Source organism: Sphaerodactylus townsendi, linkage group LG13 (assembly GCF_021028975.2).
Source record: "Sphaerodactylus townsendi isolate TG3544 linkage group LG13, MPM_Stown_v2.3, whole genome shotgun sequence".
NCBI lineage: Eukaryota > Metazoa > Chordata > Lepidosauria > Squamata > Sphaerodactylidae > Sphaerodactylus > Sphaerodactylus townsendi.
In genome coordinates, this window is record NC_059437.1 from 396315 (window position 1) to 419822 (window position 23508).

The 23508-nt window shown below is 48.6% G+C and overlaps 1 protein-coding gene and 1 long non-coding RNA gene across 6 annotated transcripts in view; both read left to right on the forward strand.

Moving 5' to 3' along the window:
* The window catches only part of ARHGEF9 (Cdc42 guanine nucleotide exchange factor 9), a 268515-nt gene extending 263768 nt beyond the window's left edge, over positions 1 to 4747 (forward strand). For all 5 annotated transcript variants that reach the window (XM_048513765.1, XM_048513768.1, XM_048513767.1 and 2 more), the window contains one exon: positions 2727 to 4747. In XM_048513765.1, coding sequence (XP_048369722.1) covers positions 2727 to 2908 — 182 coding nt within the window. In that variant the 3' untranslated portion in view covers positions 2909 to 4747. The remainder of the gene's footprint in view (positions 1 to 2726) is intronic.
* Positions 4748 to 5513: 766 nt separating this feature from the next.
* On the forward strand, positions 5514 to 18145 carry LOC125442423. The gene is made up of 3 exons (XR_007245999.1): positions 5514 to 5910; positions 10324 to 10327; positions 18135 to 18145. It is a non-coding gene; the product is annotated as an uncharacterized LOC125442423 (long non-coding RNA).
* The last annotated feature ends 5363 nt before the right edge of the window (positions 18146 to 23508 follow it).

Genomic DNA, 23508 nt, shown 5'->3' on the forward strand with positions numbered 1-23508 from the left:
GGATCTCTGCCTACTCTGCACCCACCCACCCCCCATCCCCCCGGGCAGCAGCCGCCAGGAGCACAGGCACCAGGCCTGCCAGCCGAGTCCTCCCTGCTCATCGCGGTGCGCGCACGTCGTGCTCAGTGGCCCAGGCCAGGCTAGATGTGTATGGGGGGGGGGGGGGGAACAATTTTCCACCCCCACATGATGAACTCTGTGTGTGCGTGCCCACAGAGAGGGCTCCGAGTGCCACCTCTGGCACCCGTTCCATAGGTTCGCCATCACTGTACTAGAGCAACGGTTTTAAAGATCTTCCAGCCAAGAAGATCTCTGCAAAAAATACTTAAATAACAAATGCAACAAATTCCATAGAAATCCATAAACATGTGTACATGAGCAGTATCAGCAAGTGCCTGAACAGTAACAGCAAGCAGCAAATATCAATTACCACACAAAGCAAACAGAAATCTGGATCGAAACTGTTTCAGGGTTCCAACTGTAGGATTCCTTTAATCAGTGCAGTGAGTGTATAAGTCGTTTATAGTAGAAAATTCCAGCACTCAGCGTGATGCGCTCTGCCGGGACTATTTCTTTTTCCTCCGTAAAGTCGAATGCTGATTTCAGACAAGAGCTCCAGATGCCCATGCTGCTTCATTGCAATCAGCTTTCGCTCCACTGGGCTGCCACTTAGGCACGTTTTGAGCCCGGTCGGTGAAAGAAGATGACGTATTTTTTGCTGATGGATTTTGATGGATTTATTGTTGATTTATAGACAGCGAATGACAGTCAGCACTCGCGATGTGATAGGTTTAATTTGTTTATTGAAATGTATGAATAACAAGATATGATTTTATTAATAAGTGTAAAAATACGACATATATTAATAAATCGTGTAGTTTGTGGAGTTCTTTACACACACATCAAATAGAAGAAGAAGAAGAGTTTGGATTTATATCCCCCCTTTCTCTCCTGCAGGAGACTCAAAGGGGCTTACAATCTCCTTGCCCTTCCCCCCTCACAACAAACACCCTGTGAGGTAGGTGGGGCTGAGAGAGCTCCGAGAAGCTGTGACTAGCCCAAGGTCACCCAGCTGGCGTGCGTGGGAGTCCACAGGCTAATCTGAATTCCCCAGATAAGCCTCCACAGCTCAGGTGGCAGAGCTGGGAATCAAACCCGGTTCCTCCAGATTAGATACATGAGCTCTTAACCTCTTACGCCACTGCTGCTCAACACATTTGTGTTTTTCCCTAAGTTTTGACTCTTAGGCTCATTCCGCACATGCAGAATAATGCACTTTCAAATTGCTTTCAGTGCTCTTTGAAGCTGTGCGGAATAGCAAAATCCACTTGCAAACAGTTGTGAAAGTAGTTTGAAAACGCATTATTTTGCGTGTGCGGAAGGGACCTTAATCTATGTAGACTTTTTGTGGTATGCTAATGACACCCTGGCTACAGCATTCTGTATCCATCAGAGTTTCTGAACACTTCTGTAGGGGAGCTCCATGTCAAGCGCACTGCAATAATCTAATCTGGATGTGACCAGGGCATGCACCACAGACCCATTCAGTCCATCCCAAAGACAGCCAAGTGGGATCCAGTGGGATCAAAGATTAATCGAATGTGTCAAGTCACCATATCATGAGTCTGGCACCAGAGATCCAGGCATAAAAACTCCAGAGCATCGCCCCAGGGTGTTTTAAACTGGAGTTGCCATGTTTAGGACCTTGAAATAGTCTGTATTCAGCACACGAGGTTTTTTAATCGCTGAGCTATGGTAGGTCAGCACTGCTTTGTTCTCCATTGGTCCGCCCAGCCAGGAAGGCCTAGAACTGTGGTGGCAAACCTTTGGCACTCCAGGTGTTATGGACTACAATTCCCATCAGCCCCTGCCGGCATGGCCAATTGGCCATAACATCTGGAGTGCCAAAGGTTCGCCACCACTGGGCTAGAATGTTCACAAGCAGGACCCAGTGGTGAGAGCCGTCTGTCTTGTCTCTACTTATTAGAGTGCTGGCCTGTAACTGTCATAATGAGAATTGATGTTATTTTTGGGAGAGATTTTGGTTGAATAGAACAAATCCAGAGGACAATTTCCTCACATTTTTCTGGCTCATTCAGAACTATAACTGTACTTTTCTGTGCCTCTTTTCATTGCTGATTGTCCTTGGTTTCTTTCTGCCATCTTTATGACTCAACGTCCTTATCCTGTCCTCTTCCATACCTTTTCACGCACTATTTAGACTGTATTACCTAATGGGAGCCAATGAAAACCAAACTCATGTTTATTGGAGGAGCAGCAGTGGCATAGGAGGTCAAGAGCTCATGTATCTAATCTGGAGGAACCGAGTTTGATTCCCAGCTCTTCCGCCTGAGCTGTGGAGGCTTATCTGGGGAATTCAGATTAGCCTGTACACTCCCACACATGCCAGCTGGGTGACCTTGGGCTAGTCACAGCTTCTCGGAGCTCTCTCAGCCCCACCCACCTCACAGGGTGTTTGTTGTGAGGGGGGAAGGGCAAGGAGATTGTAAGCCCCTTTGAGTCTCCTGCAGGAGAGAAAGGGGGGATAGAAATCCAAACTCTTCTCTTCTCTCTATTGTCATAACTGTTGGGGTGGGGATGATGTGAGAAGGTCATGGAATGTTGGGAAATGGCACGGACGGGTAGACGGCACGCAGTGACATTCTGATGAGCATCTTCTGTGATTCCACCCCTCCCTTCCCCTCTTTTCTTCCCCATCCATACAGGTGTCAGCTACTCTCGGTCGGTTCCTCCAGCCTACCCACCACCCCAGGACCCATTAAATCAGGGACAATACATGGTGACCGACGGCCTAGCCCAGCCCCAGGTCTACGAATTCACCGAACCCAAACGCAGCCAGTCACCATTCTGGCAAAACTTCAGCAGGTTAACGCCATTCAAAAAATAATATATAGAGTGAGATGGAGAATTTTAAAAATAAAGAAAAAAAATTAAAAATTAAAAAATTATATTTATAGATGGACCTTTTTTGGAGAAGCACTGTCGCAATTTTAAAAAATATCATATATGTGTGTGTGTTTGTAGATATCTATAGATATATAGCTATATAAATATATATATGTATAAATATATTCAGACACATACACATATATATGTATTTGTTGATATGTGTATATATATATACATACACACACACACACACACACACACATATATATATATATATATGTATATACTGAAGGACCAAAAATGTTTTTGTTGTTATTTTTGGGACGCAGTCTCTCTACCTTATTCCAGGAAGTACCGATGACTTCTCAATCATGTAACCCGCTTTATTTTGGCACCATTGGAATCATTGTTGTTGCTGTTATTCTTTATTTTACTTTGTGTTTGTGTCAAAATTATCTCCTGGGATTATTTGTTGTTTGTTGTGTATCACTCTTCTAACATGTTCCAACCAGCGTCGATTTCCTTTCTAAGCATTTTATTTATTGACTTATCTTCTCTTTGAAGGAGATGGGCCCAGGGGAAAAAGGACTCTCTTTTTTCCATCTCATTCCCACAGCCTGTCACGGGCGCCACCTGCTCCCCATCCCACCTTGGGGCCACCTCTGTCTGATCCTCATTCACTTCAGAGGAACATGCTCAGACGGTGTACCTGGGGTGGTGTGAGGAGGCGGAATTGCACTTTGAATGTTCTGGTGGTGGTTGTTTTTTTAAAGAAAAAAAAACAAGCTGCATTTTTATTTCCCAGCATTCTTCTGTTCTGAATCCATGCACTGCAATACTTCTGTTGGCTAGAGGGGACAGCACGCATGAGGCCCTGCTGTTGTGCCACTGCTATTCCTTTTCCTGAAGAAATGGAAGATGAAAAGCAGAGCGGCCCGGCAGCTTGCGCCCCAACCATGTGGAGAGAATGGGAACCCAGTTGTTATGCCTCTTTGGCTGATATCATTCTTGTTATTATAGGTTTTGCCTTCCTGTTATGTGGTTTGAGCATAATGTTTTCATTTCCCCCTCTAGTAATATTATTATGAAGGTCATTCTGAGTTGGATTGTGTATTTTTGTTGTAAATGGGGTTTTCTTTTCTTCCTTTTTTTTTCTTTTTGCATTGGGCAACTGCCACAAGAAATGACCAAGGTGCTACATTTGCACAACCTGCAGACTCAAAGGATTTGCAGAAAACAGGCCACGAGTCCACAGCCCGTATCCTGGCTTAGAACCAAATTGGCTCTCAGCTTCTAAGGAATTCTGCTGGATACGGTGCCTGATACGTGCCAGAGATTACAGAGATTTTGGGCCCAGTGAAGCTAAACCATGAAGTCCTTCTTCTCTGCCTTATTTCACCCGTCCCGAGCTTTATCCTCAAGTCCTTCAAGTACCGAGCACAGCATTAGCCTTTAACAACAAGCTATTTGCTGAAGGACGATTGCCTTAGTAATCCACCTGCTTGACTGGTGGTGGATGAGATTTGTGGAAGGAGCAAAGTGCGATTGACTTACCAGTGTCAGCAACATTGCTTTGGATAAAGAAATACATACCAAGTTGCTTGGTGCTTCGGTTCTGAATCCATGCACTGGTTAGTTGGGAAAAGCAAGATCGTTGTCACTCTCAATGGACTGTGAGGAGGGGCTCTCCCTCCCTCCCTCCCTCCCCCCCTCTCATATTCTTTCCCTCCCTCTCTCCTTTACTCCACATTCTCCAGAAAGAGCTGCATTCCCCAAAGATGTGAATCAGCTCAGTTACACTAGACCAGTGGTGGCAAACCTTTGGCACTCCAGGGGTTATGGACTACAATTCCCATCAGCCCCTGCCAGCATGGCCAATTGGCCATGCTGGCAGGGGCTGATGGGAGTTGTAGTCCATAACCCCTGGAGTGTCAAAGGTTCGCCACCACAGCACTAGACTTTGCATTTAAACTTCATAGATGTTCAACTGCCCACCAAAGTGTTAGGTTGAGACTGAAACTATCGGGGCGGACCGCTCTGCATTTTTCTCTTTTCTCTCCCCCCGCCCCCCCCCAGTAATAGTCAGCAAATGAAAATCTGCTAGGTCATCATTTTTTCTACACATTTGCATTTGCTAGACATTACTAGTGGAGCGAAGAGGAAGCCATGCACAGTCGTTGATTTCAGAGCCTTCCATGTGATCCTCCCTGCAGCCTGGAGTTGACAGTTGTAAGACAGGCTTTATTTGAGACGGAGGGTTTGCAGTGCTGGCTGCTGCTGGTTGTTAGGAAACGGGGTGGATTTGTTCAAACCTCCCCTCTGGTGGCTTTTCATGAATTTTCAGTCACGTTTCCTCATTCCCTTCGGAGGAATTATCCCGGCTTTTCAACGGGAAGGATTCATTGGCTAGCAACCATTCCATACTTAGCCCCACGATAACATTCTAGAACAGGGGTAGGGAACCTGCGGCTCTCCAGATGTTCAGGAACTACAATTCCCATCAGCCTCTGTCAGCATGGCCAATTGGCCATGCTGGTAGGGGCTGATGGGAATTGTAGTTCCTGAACATCTGGAGAGCCGCAGGTTCCCTACCCCTGTTCTAGAATGACAATGAACACCTGCCCTTTTGGGTCATCCCAGGAGGGCTCTTCTGGTTGTGGGACAGGACGCTTAGCATTCCATACCGTGTCCCGATCTCACCGGATGCCGCTCCTTGCTCCCTGCCTGTGCAAAACAACCTTGTTTGATGCTGATGTTGGCTTCTCCTGCATCACACAGTGCAGGGATCTCTGCTCTGCGCAGCTAAAGCTGGGCCACAGAGAGCTCTTGTGCACAAACATGCTTATTCTGCATGGCTGCAGCAAAAGTGGAGAAAAGAAATAAACTGGTGAGATCAATAGATGACAGTTTACATCTAAAGCACAAAGCACTTCTTTGGCCATGAACCTGCTCCTTTGTGGTTCCCCATCTCATTCCCATGATCTCTTGCAGGTGGTGGTGGTGGGGGGGGGTGGGGGGGGGCCCTGTTCCACCAGAACCCTCATCTTTCTGACCTCCTCCACCTAAAGCCTCCCATTCCACCCTCTCCCAATCTGCCACCGGCCCTTTCAACCCCCACCCCACCCAAAGCCACTCCGTTCCATCCTCCTCCACTCCAGCCCTCACTTTGCCACCTTCCCCCACCCCACTCCTCTCCACACTGCACCTATCCTCACCTTCCTCCCTACCTCAAGCCACACTCTTCAACCTGTTGTACTCCCAAGCCACAGATGCACACCCAGGTAAGTGTCACACCTTGAGCAAGGGTGGGGTGGGGGTCAGCAGGCCCACTAAAGCCCACTGCTGTGGAGATCCTTCCTCTTCCACCCTTTTCTAGGGCCCACTACATCTCCCCTGCAATAAGCTTTGCTGCTAGTAGATTGTTTGGTTGTGGTGAGAGAGGGTCTCAAGGGGGGGGGGTGACTCAGATTTTGCCCCTTGGTGATTGTTCTGTGTGGAATTTTGGCATATGTGCTTCTTTTCTGCTCAGCAGTGTGCTGATTCATTTCAGGGTCTGCATTCCATGGTGGTCTTTGGTGGTGCCAGTTTGTGACCCAACTCTCTGGGAGACCTGCCAGCCCCTTTCTGTGCAATCTCTTTTTCCTCCCTAAACTTGAGAGCAGGAGGCCTGAAGTGGGCCGAAACTAATTCATGGAGACACTTCTTCTTAGCTGTTTCAAACACTTTTCAATTATTGTTACTAATTGCAGTGCAAATCGCCAGAGGTGTAGCTAGGGAAAATGGTGCCCAGTGCAAAATCTGAGGGGGCCCCCCCCCCAGCCATGTTTGTTTGTGTTTTTTCAGTTTTTGGCCTGCAACGGGTGCAGCTTTTAGGCTAGCAGCCCCAAAATTTCAGGGTATCTTTAGGAGACTCTCCTGCTGATACCACCCAGGTTTGGTGAAGTTTGGTTCAGGGGGTCCAAATTTATGGACCCTCAAAGGTCTCCTATGAGCTCCCATTGGAAACAATGGGGGGATGGGGCACCCCCCCCCTTTGGGACTCCATAACCCTAAAAACTGCTCCCCCTGCAGGTCAAAAACCAAAAAACACTAAACATTACAAAAAAACACAAACCTGAATTTTTGTGGGACCCCCAGGTGCGTGCCCGGTGCAATGCGCACCCCCGGTCCCCTTGTAGCTTCGCCTCTGTAAATTGCTGAGCAGAGGATGTGGCAAAAGGAATGCATTTGGGGCAGGCCATCTCAAATTGCCAGCAAGATGAAGCCCTTGGCCTTATTCGTACTCATGGGGAGTGGTGGCCGGACAAGAGGGTGGGCACACAGGTTGCCTGACCCCTTAAAGCAAAAAGTACATAATGGATGGTTATCCATTGCATACTGACGCTCGTCAGGGCAAGAAATTTTGTCCCACCATGCTTCCTCCCTAGCACACGCCAAGACAGGAAGTGCAAGACGAGAAATCTTGCCCCAATGCGCTTCCTCGTGCCCGACATGTGCTTGCTGCTTTCCCCTCAGAAAGCAAGAGCACATTTGGTGCCACCTTTGCAGTAGAGCCGGGCAAGGGCGGGGCTGTCAGCCGTGGGTCATCGGCCTATTCTGACTTTGGGGACCCTGAGATGTCCATTTAGTCATTGTGCCCCATCTCTGGGGAGGATCTATCAGTTCAGCATGCCCAGTACAAAATGAGGGCAAATTATCTGCCATCTGAGGAGGTGCTCCCAGAACAGTGACTTTGGTTGAAGTGCGCTTCTCTGCGCATGTGGAAGCAAACTTTTTGGGACAGATGAATTAAGAGTGCTTCTGAGAAACTGGTGGCTTAGCTGTCAGAAGTCTGGGCAACTTTGGTGTAGTTAGATCCACCTCGAGATATTTGTTCTGTCCTGCCCTTCAAAGGTCAGCCCTCTGGCACTTTGCTTTTTGTAAGGTTGTGATTTAGTTAGAGTTGTTGGTTCGGCCTTGGAGGAGATTCCTCCGGCGCATTGGGCTGCTTGCCCAGCGTAGGTGTTATCGCTTGCTTAACCTTGCTTTCTGTCTGTGTGAAACTGTGGGAATGAGTAATTGTTTATGTCCAGTTCTTGGCGGGAAGAGAGGCCTGTAAAAGCGGCCGCCCGACAAAGGTGTGGGGGGGTAGATTCTGCATTGCCCGTGGAGTTGATCATGAAAGTCAGCTCATTAAAGAACTATTAAGGTTACTTTTGGACTGGACCTTGCTGATTCCTTACACTTTTCCACTCTCCCTGCACCATTCACTCTTGGCCCCTTTCTCCAAAGCGGTTGCACAAATAATCTTTAGAAATTAGACCCAGCTAGGCCCCTTGTCTAGCTACAAGTGGGGATGAAGGATTTCCATGCCCTGGTAAAAAGTAATCCATTCCCACTTGTTATCTGAAGGTTTACAAGGTGTGACTCAGAAGGGAAATCATCAGTTCAGATGAGTTGGTCCTTACCTGCTGTTACCATGGAGATGTGAAAAAAATCAATAGCCATGGCAACAAAATCTGACAAAGTGATGTGGGTGGGTAATGGTTTACGGTACCCCAGGGTCTGTCTGTTGGATAATGAGGCGTATTTTCCAACATGACGAACCATGAACTCCTACAAAGGCTGGTCTGGTGAATGTGAGATTTCAAAACCAAAAAGGAAAGAAAATCAGCTATGACTGTCGTCCCTTTCTGCATGTCCTCCGGGGGCCAGCTGGCCGACTCTTTGAAGACACCGATCCATGCTCTCAAGGAATCAGTCATGAGGGAAAGTGATGTGTGGGAGCATTTGCTGTGATTAGAGGAACACCCTGTCATGGAGTTTTTTTTTCCTGAGATAGCAAACAGTGCGCTGGCCTTGTGTTGCTGGAACTATGCAAGTTTAGGGGGACAGAGATCCGTCCCCCTGGATAAAAATGGCAGCTTTTGGAGGTGGGTTCTATGGCATTGTACCCCGCTGAGTTCCCTCCTCTCCCCCAACCTGGGGAAGGAAGCAAGAATAGTAGAATTTTTGGGAAGAGCTGCCTGCTGAAGCAGAAGCAGAAGCAGAAGCAGAAGAAGAAGAGGAGGAGGAGGAGGAGGAGGAGGAGGAGGAGGAGGAGGAGGAGTTTGGATTTATATCCCCCCTTTCTCTCCTGCAGGAGACTCAAAGGGGCTTACAACCTCCTTGCCCTTCCCCCCTCACAACAAACACCCTGTAAGGTAGGTGGGGCTGAGAGAGCTCCGAGAAGCTGTGACTAGCCCAAGGTCACCCAGCTGGCGTGTGTGGGAGGCTAATCTGAATTCCCCAGATAAGCCTCCACAGCTCAGGCAGCAGAGCTGGGAATCAAACCCAGTTCCTCCAGATTAGATACACGAGCTCTTAACCTCCTACGCCGCTGCTGCTCACTGCTCTTAACCTCCTACGCCACTGAAGAGGACAACTTTGGCATTTTGAGTCACGCCCAAGGCTGGGAGCAGGCGTGTCAGGCCCAGCTCCTGCTCGGCTGGCACCGAGGTCACACCTGCGCTTGCTGTTATCTGTGTGGTAATGGGCCATCACAGAGGCGTAACTAGGGAAAATGGAGCCTGGGGCAAAATCTGAGTTTCCACCTCCCCCATGTGGGCAGCTGCACCCCCAAAACAAAAGTATGATTTTTTACACCTGGTCATCTCAAAGTCACCATCACATTATAGAACATGCCCCAACTCACAAATCTGAACACACCCAGGGCTCCCTAGTTTAAACAACATTGAAATTGATGCTGTTTTTTGGGGGAGGGATCCACCCTGAAACAGCATCAGTTTTAATGTTGTTTAGACTAGAAAGCCCAGATTCTTCTTTTAAATCCACCTTAAAGGGAGACTCTGGGCTCCATAATTTAAACAACATTGAAAGTGATGGGGGGGGGGGGAACCCACCCCAAAACAGCATCATTTTCAATGTTGTTTAAACTAGGGAGCCCAGAGTCTCCTTTTAAATCCCCATTAAAGGGAGAATCCACCCCGAAACAACATCACTTTCAATGTTGTTTAGACTTGAGAGCCCAGATTTTCCTAGAGAACCCAGATTCTCCTTTTAAATCCACCTTAAAGGGAGAATCTGGGCTCTCTAGCTTAAGCAACATTGAAAGTGATGCTGTTTCAGGCAGGATTCCCCCACCCCCACCCCACCCCCCACCCCAAACAGCATCACTTACAATATTGTTTAGAAAAGGGAGCCCAGATTCTCCTTTTAAATCCATCTTAAGGGGAGAATCTGGGCTCTCTAGTTTAAACAACATTGAAAATGATGCTGTTTCAAGGTAGATTCCCCACCCCCATCCTCAAACAGCATCACTTTCAATGTTGGTTGTTGTGGGTTTTCTGGACTGCGTGGCTGTGGTCTGGTAGATCTTGTTCCTAATGTTTCACCTGCATCTGTGGCTGGCATCTTCAGAGGTGTATCACAGAGAGAAGTCCGTTATACACTGTGTCCAGACTTCTCTTATAACAAACTTCCCTCTGTGATACAACTCTGAAGATGCCAGCCACAGATGCAGGCGAAACGTTAGGAACAAGATCTACCAGACTATGGCCAACACAGCCCAGGAAATCCACAACAACCAGCTGAATCTTCGACAATACTTTCAATGTTTTTTAATCTAGGGAGCCCAGATTCTCCCTTTAAATCCACTCTGAAGGGGGTGGATTTAATTATTTTATTTTATTAGTTTTGTACACCGTCCTCCCCCTAAGGGCTCAGGGCAGTGAACAACAGTTTTAAAACATACAAAAACCTAATTTAAACATCAGTAGTCATCATAAGAACCCATAAAAAATGCAGATGGCGCCTGACTGATCCCCACTCCCCCCTGGTGCCCATGGGAGGCCAGATGGAAAGGTAGATGTATTTAACCAGGCTGGCCAAATGCCTGGCGGAACAGGTCCATCTTACAGGCCCTGCAAGTTCCTTAGGGAGCCTGTTCCACAAGGTGAAAAAAGCCCTGGCCCTCGTAGAGGCCAGCCTGAACTTTTTTGGGCCAGGGATCACAAGTAGGTTCTCCTCCAAGGAGTGGAGGGGCCTGACAGGGCAATATGGAGAGAGACGGTCCCTCAGGTACGCAGGTCCGAGGCTGTGAACAGCTTTAAAGGTCAAGACCAACACTTTAAACACTCGATTGGCAGCCAGTGTAGATAGTGAAGGATAGTGGGAGAATCTGGGGAGAATTAAAGGGAGAATCTGGGGAAAATTTGAGGGTGCCTGTCAGGAGAGCAGTGCTTAAGTTAGCAGTACCAAAATTTCAGGATATCTTCAGGAGACTCTCCTTCTGATACCTCTCAGGTTTGGTGAAGTTTGGCTCAGGAGGTCCAAAGTTATGTATGGTCAAAAGGGTAGCCCCATCTACTATTAGCTCCCATTGGAAACAACTGGGGATGGGGCACACCCTTTGGGGCTTCATAACTTTGGACCCCCTTAGCACTGTCCTTTCTTATGCTGCCTATTGTGGGAACAGGCGGGAGGGGGGGATACTGAAAGTGGGAAAATGGGAGATATATGCTTGCTGGAAAGCCTGGGCCCCCAGCTCTGGCTTTCGGTAGCTAAGGTCCCAACGCAGTTCAATAAAGCTTTTGAACCTTTCCTATTTATTTTATTTTATATTTTCTTACTTTTGTCAAATGTCGCATGGCTATGATATTATAATGTAATACCGCATAGTTATAATGTCACAGTGTTACAATTCATATTCTGATGAGCAATGTATAATATGATTTTCCTTTATTCTTCTATAAGTTATAACTCTATATCAAGGGGAATTATAGTAATTTATTATATCTCTAAGAAAGCATACCATTTATAACAACGAGATAAAACTAAAAAATTGGGAAATACTTCTACACGTTTACAGTAACAGTTATCACTGTGAGATTCCTTATTCTATTTTACCACAACTTATCTTACAATATTGTTAAACATTATTACTTTTTACTAAATATTGTACATAATATCTAATAATTAATGCTCAGATTTATTAAGATAATTATCATGTAATGCTTCTTATATCACTATTCAATGCTCATAGTGGTCATGATCATCGTGTGTTGTTTATTGTTTATTATATCATTGTCAATAATATTACATATATACTTATTCTTCCCTTTTTATTTTAATGCAACTGTAAATGTTACAATATGGTTCCTTTTTCTCTTAATTTTCTGTTCTGTTTATTCTTACAAAAATAAAATAAAAATAAATTGGAAGAAATAAAGCTCTTGAACCTTTCCTGACTGGAGTAACAATAAAGTAACCTTTATTGACTGGAGTAACAGACCCTTACAAGGAGTCCCCAATCTTTTTTGACCTGTGCCAGTATCCCAAGGGTGTCAGCAGCTCCAGGGGTCTGGGCATCCATTCAATAGACATGGAAGTTTTGGATATGGAACATTACTATGCACAAAAACTACATCTAAATCTAGAAAGACTCACAACCATGCTTATCGATAATTCTTTCTAATGAGAGAGGCTAAAAAGGAGGCGGGTTTGTATTGCGTTTTGCTTTGTAAATATTTAGTGCATTCTATTTCTGTGATTTAATTCGGAGCTTTATGTGTACAGTGGACCCTCAGTTTTCGTTGGTAATCTGTCTGAAAAGAATAGATGAAAACTGAAACCAATGAAAACCGAGGCAAACTTTTCCATAGGAATCAATGTAAATCCAATTAATCCATTCTAGGCACTCCAAAAAACATACCAAAAACACATTTTTTGTTGAATAAACATAGTGTTTAATGCTGAAAACAGTAACAAACAATAACACTAGGACCAGCTTCAGAGCCAGTGGATCAATGTCGCACCAGAAAGCTGTCCAAAGAGGTCTGTTTCTGACGCCTCTTTAAGATTTGTCTAAAATGAGGCAAGACATTGTCATTAGACAAGTTGCAGACACAGCCTGCAACAGCTTTGTCCGGGTGATTTTTCTCCACAAACCCCTGCACCTTACTGCAAATTGATGTTGTTGATGGCGAAGGCAAATGCGATGATGTAGTGCGACCCGCAGCGGTCAGCGTAATGGAACCCGAGAGCGAGAGGCAGCGGAGATAGTAACTTATCTGGTGGGAATGTCGCCAGCTTGGCGGAGACCCGGAGGAGTCCACGTGTTCCCCTAGCGAATCTCCGTCCTGCGGTTCCTGCCACCTTTTATTGTTACTCTATACAGTGTAGGAGGGGAGGACTGGGGAGTTCGAGGCCGGGAGAAGTCGGGGAGATCATCAGGTGATGCATGATCTCATCCTCTGGCAATACCGTCTTGAGAAAATCGTACAGCGTCTAAGGGCCTAATCCTCACCTGGGGGGCAAGATCATTGTCCCTGCGCCCGACGATTGAGCCAGACAGTTCCACGACCTGCTGACTCATGGGGGATGAGGAGTGGGGAGTCGCGATACAACCCGAAGCAAGGAGCCGCGGAAGCCCGTTAGGCGTCTGCTTCGTTCTACTACGGCACTGCGAAGATTGCGCCAGTGCACTACTACATCTCCCTCACTTTTTACATTTTTTAGAAAGCGAGGGGGGCGAAATGCTAAGAGGCGATTTAAAGGGGCATTGCAATACTCCTCCGTCGTATGGTCAAGCTGACCAAGCTGCTTGTGCAACATTAGAACTTGTAGTTGCGGGGTAAGGAAATCTGAGGGGGTTTCTTACACGTTACAGGCGCAATAATAGAACCGCGCATTGAGAGCGAAACAAGATCCACGATAACAAAGGCATACAATTAAACCAATGCAAGAGCTGTACAATAGCACTCAACCAAAAGCTCCACTCGGCGTAGCCAGCTCCAGAGGGGGCTGACCACCAATGGGGCAAAACATCATACTTCAGATTAGATACAACTTCTTGCAGCTCACGCACTTTCATGTGGATCAACTGGGAATTATCAGAAAGATTAAAACAACACATATTATGTACATTCTCACAACCTTGGTGATGCAACAACAACAAATATTAATCAATAGCTGCCACACGATTTGTCTAGGGTTAAACGGCGAAGCTGCACTGCTCGAGGAGGCCAGGGGCATCAGAAGCGGTGGAAGTGATAGGATTGAATGGACCACTTAAAGAACAGAGCCAGCCCGGCCAATAGTCTCTTAACATTGTATGGAAGCCGAGTCAGGGGACCCCCACTAAGGGGAAGTTGCGGAGGGAGGCAGAAGACTCCCGCTTTGGAGAGAGGCGACAGCGGCGTCAGCTCCGACAGGAGAATTCGAAACTTGGAAGCCGGAAGCGGCTGGCGGCGGCAGCGTCCGGGCTCCAAGTGGAAGCCTAAGGGTAGGACAATGGTGAAGGCGACTGAGGCAACAAGAGTTCCGGCAGGGAAGTCGGCCCGGGGATGTAGTTAAACGTCCTCTCCCGCGGAGTCCAGAACCAGCCCCTGGGGAACAGGATGTTTCCGAACCTGAGAATGTCCTCCATGTGGTGGTCTGCAGTTCCAACTGGCCGGAGCAAGCGAAGCGGGCCGAATTCGGTTCCCGTTCGACTGCGCCCGGTGATCTTGCGAGCGCCCAGGTGTTGGAACTACGTGGTTAGCGACCGTCTTGGTGACAAGGAAAGAAGCGCCAGCCGGAGGTTTGAGACAGACGGGTCCCCAGTAGAAGCTCGCAAATTACCCTGATGGATAGAGGCATTCATGAAGGGGCTCAGCGAGACTCCGCCAGGAAGTCTCCGGAAGGCGCTTACAGGCAGAGGAGCAGGCAGGAGCTTAGCAGGCTCCGACTCCCTAGAGTACTGGCCCAGGCAGAAAAGATGAAGGCGTTAGCGGCGGCGACGGCAAACTGCTCCCAGATGTTGGTCTGGTGGCTTCGTCGGGGGGTGGCCACGATGCATGCCATGACGGCAGAGGCAACAGAGCAGGCAAAAGGATGAGTGGATTGCTGAGTTGGTGGTGATATTCATCGCAAAAGAGGCCCGGCACAGAAGGTTCTCCGGGAATGTCACCGGGGTGGTATACTTGTTGGGCGCCAGCACGGCGCTAGGGCCTGGCTGGTGAAATTAGCCTTGTGGCGTCTCCCAAGGTCATCCGGGTCTTTGAAGCGTTAAGCGGCAGGCTACGTTCCTGTTGAGATAAGCTGGGCGGGATCCCTCTAGAAGATGCGTTCCATCTCTGGGATGAGGGTTGGTTCCTCACAAGCCATTCCATGGGTGGAGCCCCTGTCATGGCCGATCGGAGTCCACGGGAACCTGTAGGAAGAGGGACTGAAACATGCTTTCCCCGATTCACCCGAGGCCGGTCCCGCCAGGCTCAGTTCTAAGCCGGATGGCGGAGATTGGGATCCCGAGTTAGTGTTTATATTTAGTATGGGAAGGAAGAGGCTTGTTTTGCAGCCTGTGAAGGTTGCTTTAATGCAACCCTCTACGGGGCACGCCCTACCTCCTCTTTCTTTAGTTGTTTGACAGGAGGGCGAGGTAGAAGCGGCCCTGGTGAAATTAACTTCAGAGAAGCGTCATCAGAGATGCGTCAAAGGCGGTCCGAGCCTCGAGGAGGAACAGGCGGAGTCCTGGGGGGGATTGTGGGTATGCATGCTTAATCCCACAGCAACACAAAGGGGGGCTTTGGAAGCACCTTTTGGGGATGGAAGGTGCATCCGAGGAATGAAGCAATCCAGTAGATTAGAGGCAAATTCCTTGCACACACAAAGGAGAAAGGAAGGTTTTCTTTGCAGGGAGTTGCACTTACGTGACCTTGGTGGCCAATACAGGAAGCTGGATGGTGCTAAATTTTGTGATCGAATTATCTTGGGGGGGATTGCGCCGCCCGGGAGACCGCTCCTTAAAGGCGGTTTATTTGGCGCCTGACGCTGCGTGGTACTGATAAAGTTGCGAAGCTGGGCAATATAACTTAAGCGGGTTTGGGTATTAGCGGCATAATGGCGGCGGCCTTTTAAACTGGGGCCTGTCCTGACGGTGCTGCCGGTATCAGAGACGGGCCAGATTTTTTAATCCAGGGAGGCCAGTCAGCCGATTGGCCCTCCGCCTTTACTGGTCGAAAAAACAGAAGGAAAAGGGGGGAGGGAGAAACAGATTTCCTGTGGAATTAGGAGGCAACCGGAAGGCGATTGGAATCAATGATCGGTGGCGGCTTTACCCATCAGACCAGAGTCGTTTTAACCTGACTCATGAGGTCTCTTCCCCAGAGATTGACATGGATGTCTAGAGAGCGATGGGGCGGACTGTGAGCTGCCGCTTCGAGTCCTGGGCTGTTGACCGTGGCAGGCGGATACTCCGTCTCGCGGTTTGTCTCCACCCCCCCAGATGTGCGGGCAAGCCTCGATTGAGGCCACTGGTGGGGCCACTTTCGGCTGCTCTGATGACGGTAACATCAGCGGTGTCCACCAGGCCCTTGAACTTACATCCTTCTATGGTGAGCTCCAGATATGGGCCGGAGCTCAGTAAAGCGTCTCCACCGCTCGCGGCGGTGGCGTAGGCTACGCCATGTTGGCTGCTGGGGCTCGTAGCCTTTATTGGAGTGCGACGCCCGAGCAGCGTATGGGGCAAGAAGAATCAGCTGGCCTTAGCGGCTCCGGCGAACGCTCCTGTGGGATGTTTGTCCAGACCTGGAGGTGGATGGGTCGGTGGTGCGGGGAGTGGATCACGCCGGGGGCGATGAACGGTCGCTGTTCAGCGGCAGAGGCCTTTGGCAGCACTATCCCAATAGTCCCGCTAGGGATGGGCTCGTCATACTGGGTTGGGGCTGACAAGAACCTGCGTGGGGAACTTAAAGAGCGGGCTGGCGCATGTGGCCCGGGAGATGCCACGGAGAGAAGTGGTTTTGGCAGGGGCCTTGGCATTTTGAATTTGCTCTGGTACTCTCCTCCTTGGTCCTGGGCTGGGGAGGCGCCGAGGCGGGGAGTTTCCGGCGAGACGTCGTCTCTCCAGTGGAAGCCCTTCTACAACAGCGTGGGCACGGGTTTTGGTGGCCTTCTCCTCCTGGGGAGGACCCTCCTCCATCGGGTTGTAGGCCCCCGCCGGAGCTGCCTACACTCCCGCCGGAAGTGTCGGGTCTACATGAGTTAAAGCAGTCATCCTCGAGACCGTCTCCGCCCGGTGGAGAGTGCTGCGGCGAGGAGGCTAGCGGTGGTGAGGAGGATCCAATGTCCTGGCAAGCTTTAAGCATGTCGGCCAGTTCAGGATTTTTTGCCTAGGCCCGTGATTGCCCTCTCACCCGGCACTCCATGGGCGATTCTCCTTTGCGGTAGCATGAGGAGCCTTCGCTTTGGGCCTCCTCGCTATCTACCTGCCTCTTAGCGCTTCCTGGAGCCTGTTCACAAATTCCAGCATAGGGCTCTTGGGGTTTCTGCGGATGGAGGAGAAACTCTGAGTTAGCTGGCGGCATTGGGGACTTTGATAAGAAATGCCTTATAAGGCACTCAGAGAGGCGACCGTAAGGGTGGCCTCAGAGCAGGACAATCTGTTGTCGTTGGGGTTGGCAAAAGCATGAAGCCGTAAAGCTGAAGCGGCGGTGTATGGCGCCGCCAAGTGGCGGCTCTGTTGGTATTGCTGGCGGAACTCACTTTCCCAGACCACAAGTGCGCGCGGGGCTCAGGAGCATCTGCGAAAGGTGGTTTTCAGTCATCTGGAACCATTAGGTGGTTCCTTGCGATGGCTTCCAGCATGCCTCTCCGTAGGGAGCTGAAGTGGCTCCACGTCCGCATTCAACTGAACCGGTAAGATATTATAGCTCGGGGCGATTACTTCGACAACCAGCCCGAACTATGCCATCTCTTGGGTATCTGTGAAGTGGATGGAAGGGCTGAAATCACAAAGAATATCGGCATCGTCTTCCGTCAGGGTTTCCTTCTTCTGCAGATCGTGGCTATCATCTGCGTTTTCGAAAACCAGCGCCATTCACGATGGCGCTAGCCGAGGTCTTGATGGCTTCGGAGAAAATGAAGGCGGAGCAAGGGAAGGCGGCTGAGCGAGACTGAATTAAGATTGAAGAAGAGGCGAGGGGGGCAGAAGGAGGACGACGTCAATTTAGTGGATAGAAATTCGGGTTGAAATTGAAGGTGAAAGATCGAAAGGAGGACCTACAGCAAGGGAGCCGTAGGTCTGCAGGCTGATGGCGACAAAACATTGTCTCCGTCAGTAGCAGCGACATCGGTAGCGAGGCTCTGTCGAAAAGAAGTCGCCCGATGTTTCCCAGTCGCAAGATTCAATATCCCCCTCTCTGGGTACCATGGACATGGAGCGTCAATCTGGTGAACCAATTTGCGCCGCTCCCTTCTCTTCTGAGGGACCCTGCCGCATTTAAGTTGCGCCTTCAGCTTCGTCAAGCGTGCTTGTCATAAGCCCTGCTTTTGCAAGCTCCATACTCACGGTGTTCCGTCGGACGAGAGAGTGTCCTAGGGCGCGTGTCTCTGGATCGCGCCGATCTAGAGGACGAAGCGATGCAGCAGCGGGGTCCCTGGATCGCCCTGATCCAGCGGACCGGTATCGTGACCCTTCCCCAGGCGACGGTGAGCAGGGGTGGAGGTTGAAGTTCGGGTTCGACACCAACTTGTAGTCGACCCACAGCGGTCAAAGCGTAAGAGCGAGCGAAGGCGAGATAACATCTGGTGGAGATGCGCCAGCAGCGGGAGACCCGGAGGTCCGTGTTCCCTAGCGAATCTCCGTCTGCGGTTCCTGGCACCTTTTATTGTTACTCTATGAGCGTGTAGGAGGGGAGGACTGGGGAGTTCCGGAAGTCGAGGAGATCATCAGGTGATGCATGATCTCATCTGGCTACGTCGCGGAGAAGCGTGCAGCGTCTGAGCCTAATCCTCACCTGGGGGGCAAGATCATTGTCCCTAAGCCCGGTGATTGAGCCAGACAGTTCACGACCTGTGACTCATGGGGGGGATGAGGAGTGGGAGTGCGATGCAACGGCAAGGCCGCAGGTCGTTAAGGCGTGCCAGCGTTCTACTCTGGTGCTACTGCGAACCGGCAGTGCACTACTACAGATGAAAACCAAGACAATTTTTTCACTGAAAAAATAGATGAAAACCGAAACCAATGAAAAGCGGGGTCCCACTGTATTTGGATTCTGTGATTCAGTTTGGGTTTTTGTATGAGGTGATTAAAAATGCAGAAAGAGGGAAGGGGGGTGGGAAGATTGACTTTTGTGTATGATGATTGGAGGATTGCTGTCTGTGAGGGGGTGGAGTTAATGGTTTGGGGTCAGCGAAGCAGTCGAGTGTGTGTGAACGGGCGAGGAGGCAGGGTGCGAGAAATCCCTGTTCTGTGAGGAAGTCATTAGCCTCAGTGGAAAGGGAAGAAATAAGCCATTGTGACTGGGTCTATTTAAGGAAAGGAGGAGAATAGTAGCTATCAGAAAACATTTTGCTTATGGGATAAACAGAAACTCTACTCATGATTAAGTGAAAACAACTTTTATTTAAAGGACCTTGTTTTACCATAGAGCCAACCTCACAAAGTGACCAAACATAGAATCATAGAATCATAGAGCTGGAAGATACCAGAAGGGTCATCAAGTCCAACCCCCTGCAATGCAGGAACACACAATCAGAGCACTCCCAACATATGCTCATCCAGCCTTTGTTTGAAAACCTCCAAAGAAGGAGACTCCACACCACACTCCAAGGCAGTGAATTCCACTGCTCCGAACTAGCCCTGGCCAGTCAGGGGAGTTCTTTACCTAATGTTTGCAAGGTGGAATCTCTTTTCTTCCACCTTGAATCCATTACTTGATGTCCTAGTCTCTGAGGCAGCAGAAAACAAGCTTGCTCCCTCTTTGACATGACATCCCTTCAAATATTTAAACTTATGGCTATCATGTCACCTTAACCTCACAGCTTCTCCATACTAAACATCCCCAGTTCAGAGAGGCTCTCTTTGTAAGGCATGGACTCCAGACCCTTTACCATTTTGGTTGCCCTCCTCTGGACCTGCTCCAGCCAGTCAATATCCCTCCTGAACTGCGGTGTCCAGAACTGTACACAGTATTCCAGGTGAGGTCTAACCAATGCACAATAGAAGGGACAATTACATCCCTTGATCATGACACTATACTCCTATTGATACAACCCAGAATCGCATTGGCTTTCTTGGCCGCCGCAATATAATTAAGCGATCCTGGTTTTGGACGAAGTCTAAGGTTTTGGTGGCAGCAAAAATCAGTAGGAAATGCTAAGAAGGCAAGAGACCCCATAATCAATCCAGAACATTACAAAGAGGTCCTTTTACAGGTGTTACACGTCTGAGTTCTCAAAAAGAAGCAAAATGTTGAGTCTGAGGCCCTTTCCGCTCTGCGGAAAGGGCGCCCCTGAACCGGCAGGAATCCTGCCGGTGGAGGAGATGAGGGCTGTTCCTTGCAGGAGCATGTGAAGCCCCGCGAAGGCTGTGGTAATGGGAGAGGCTCCCACACGGGCGGCTCTTCCCCATCCCCCACTCACCCGTCGTCTCGCGTTAAGCCCTGCTGGACTACTAAGACCATGCGCTGCCCTCCAACGCCTCCAGGGGTGAGGAGGACAGCGAGAGTCTCAGCTGTCGGTAGACCAACGCTGAGATGGCGAAGATGGCGAAACAGCCTGACACTGCTCTGGGGGAGGTGGAGGGAAGCCAGGTCGGCGCTGCTACGTTTCCCGCTTAGCGCCCGCCTGTCTAATGGCGCTAGCAAAGGGACAACGCATTTTGCCGTTCCTGAAGGCGTGCGTGACTGGGCCGTGCAGAAACGGCCTGAGTGACAGCTTACCACTTTACTGGGTTCCACATGCTGAGTATGACATTTCTGACATAAAATTATTTCAACAGTGTTTCTACTTGAATTCTTCAGTGAAAACCATGGTTTCAGGGACACCTTCACAATATGGTGCTCAATATGCACCCAGCAACCTTTCCCCATCATCCCTCATAATTTCTGCCATCCAATTCAATCTGGCAGCTTGATAACACATTATAAAATGATCACCTTATAACTTCTTATTTTGCACTGAGAAATCTTGGTCCATTCAGCACAGCACATATTTTTGCATCCTGAGGGCGCAAGAAGAGGCATCTTAAGGAGAAGATCCACGCCCAGAATGCGCGGGCACAGTTTTATAACTGTTCGCCATTGGCTGCCGGGCCGCGGAGAATCCCTGCTGCCCCATGTACAATGTCGGTAGCGAGCTTTTAAACATCGGGATGGGATGAAGAATGTCGGACCTCTGAAGCTTACGAGGGAAGAGGCTTTTTAAAGAAATCCCCAGGACGTCTTATTTGTGCTGTGCAGAAAGGACCCGTGGGTCTTTTTAAAATCCCATATAAAGGCATATAAGAGCTGTTATCAATCATTTACTATTTTACTGGAAAACTCCACTGGTAGATTGCAAAGAAGGAAATTTATCTTGGAGGGAACCATCCTTTTTATCATGTTCACCTGTCCAAGAAAAGATAAAGTTAGGGTTCTCCAATTTTCCCTTTATTTCGAGTACCAATGGATCATAATTAATTGTATACCTTTGCTATTCACAGTTAACCAGATACCAATACACTTAATCTGATGCACATTTTTTCTGAAAGCAGTCAGCAATCCTAAATACGTGTACTATGGAGTAAATTCTATTGAGGTCAGTGTTAAGATTGCATAGTGACCGTGCAGATGCTAAGATGAGTTTGCCCTCTTTCTAAGTGCATTGAAAAAACTCTGCTTCAGAGGGCATTATGGCCGGTTCCCCCTCCCCTTTCTTGGGGATGCCGTTGATTGAATGCGGTCAGAAGGCTAATTACTAGTTGACTTTTGGCCAAGGATAAGAATTGCCAGCAGGAAACCTAGCTAGCAAGAGAGAGCTGGGGGGGATTTTTGCACCTTGGCTTTGAACATGCCACAATGATTCACACTGACTGCAGACAGATGGGCCCAGACAGAACCTTTGCAAGCTTTTGCAAGACTGATACAGTAGAGCAATTCGCACACAGGCCAAAAGTATCTATCACAAGGATATATCTGAACACACAACAGAGGAGAGAAGTTTATTTATGTAAACATATTCATGTGTCAACTAAATAATAACGAAGAGATAAGTAATTATAATAACTACTAAAGTAAGTATTTATAATAATAGCTATAGTAACTAAATATTCATTTACAATGCAGTCCTAAATTTTACACTTCCAAGGACACTGTAAGTCTGCTTAGGACGGCTCTGTTAATTAAATTTATTCAGCTTTCTGTCCCTCTGAGTCTGGATGTGTAAAAATATAAAAACTGCAGCCCAGTGACAGCAGGTAGTAGAAGAGTCATTTAATCTGCTGGAAATACTGTAAGCAATGAAAAATGACTCTGTGCCTGCATAGGCCAAAGCAAGACAGCCTTGCAGTACTTCTAGCATAGTACTTCTATGCTAGTACTTCTAGCCTTGCAAATGTAAGGAATTCCAAAGAGCAGAAATAAAAAGGCTTTTGATTATAAGTCCGTTTATTCAGACATCCTGGAAAGCACACACACACGACATGGCAGGAATGAGCAACCCGGCTCAAACAACAGGTTATGGCTGACTAACCCATCCCCTGCCCGTTCTCATGAGAGGCAGATTCTACAAAAGCGAGATAAGCATTCTCACAAGGTTGGTGCAGGTCCTGGCCGGACGCCCGGCCAAAAGAATCTCCGTCAAGGCCAGGTTAGGCTGTAAGGGAAACAAGAACGACTGAGATCCTTACACTCTGCCTCCCCTAAAAGAAATCTCCCCACTTTCCCCACTCGGTTTGTCGGAAAAGCAGTGAAATGCAGCAATTAAAGAGGGGCATCGATGTTCTCCTTATACACCCATTGATTATGGCCAGAAGAATAGCCAACCCATGACACCAGATATTGTAGGCGTTCTGCCGAAAGCGAGAGTCCAGGATAAGCGTCTATCTCATAATGCTTATGTCCATCAATTATAACTGGCGGGGAGTGTCTCGGAGGAGTCGTGCCAGCAGGCATCTGAAGGGAGCCTCCTTGAGCAAGCTGGAATGGAAGAGCGGGATGAATGTTACTTAGTGAATTAAGGGCAGATCTAAGCTGAGCAGTAACATCATTGATCACTTTGTAATCTGAAAGGGACCCACAAATTTCTTGCCAAGTTTTGAGTATTTGTGCCGTCTGGAAGGTTTTAGTGGACAAATAAGCCCAAAGCCCAACGTAGGGGAATTCTGGCCGGTGTTTATCTGCCTGGCTTTTGGGCTTCTTGAGCCTGTTTAAGGTAGACTGAACTGATTTCCAGCCTTCAGCTAGTAACAAAATCCATTGATTGAATTCTGGTGGCTGCAATACCTCCGCGGCAGCTGGGGCGGCGGGGAAGGATCGAACTTCGCCGAATGGGGTTTCTGCATTGCTGCTATGAATTGCATTATTGTAAGCATACTCTCTTGAAGGGAAGCAATTCACACCAGTTGTCCCCTGATGGTAGTTTGTATAACAATGTAAATATTGCTCTAGTGTTCTGTTCGTCCGTTCACTTTGCCCGTCACTTTGAGCGTGGTAGAGGCGGCGACTGCTGGTGGTTCCCAACAACTCCAGGAAAGCCTTCCAAAATCGAGAAATGAATTGAGGGCCGATCCGATACCACCTTCTCAGGAGAGGAATGTAGGCGGTAGATGTGTTGAATGAACGACCGGGCTAGTTTGGGGACTGAAAGTATGGTCCTGCA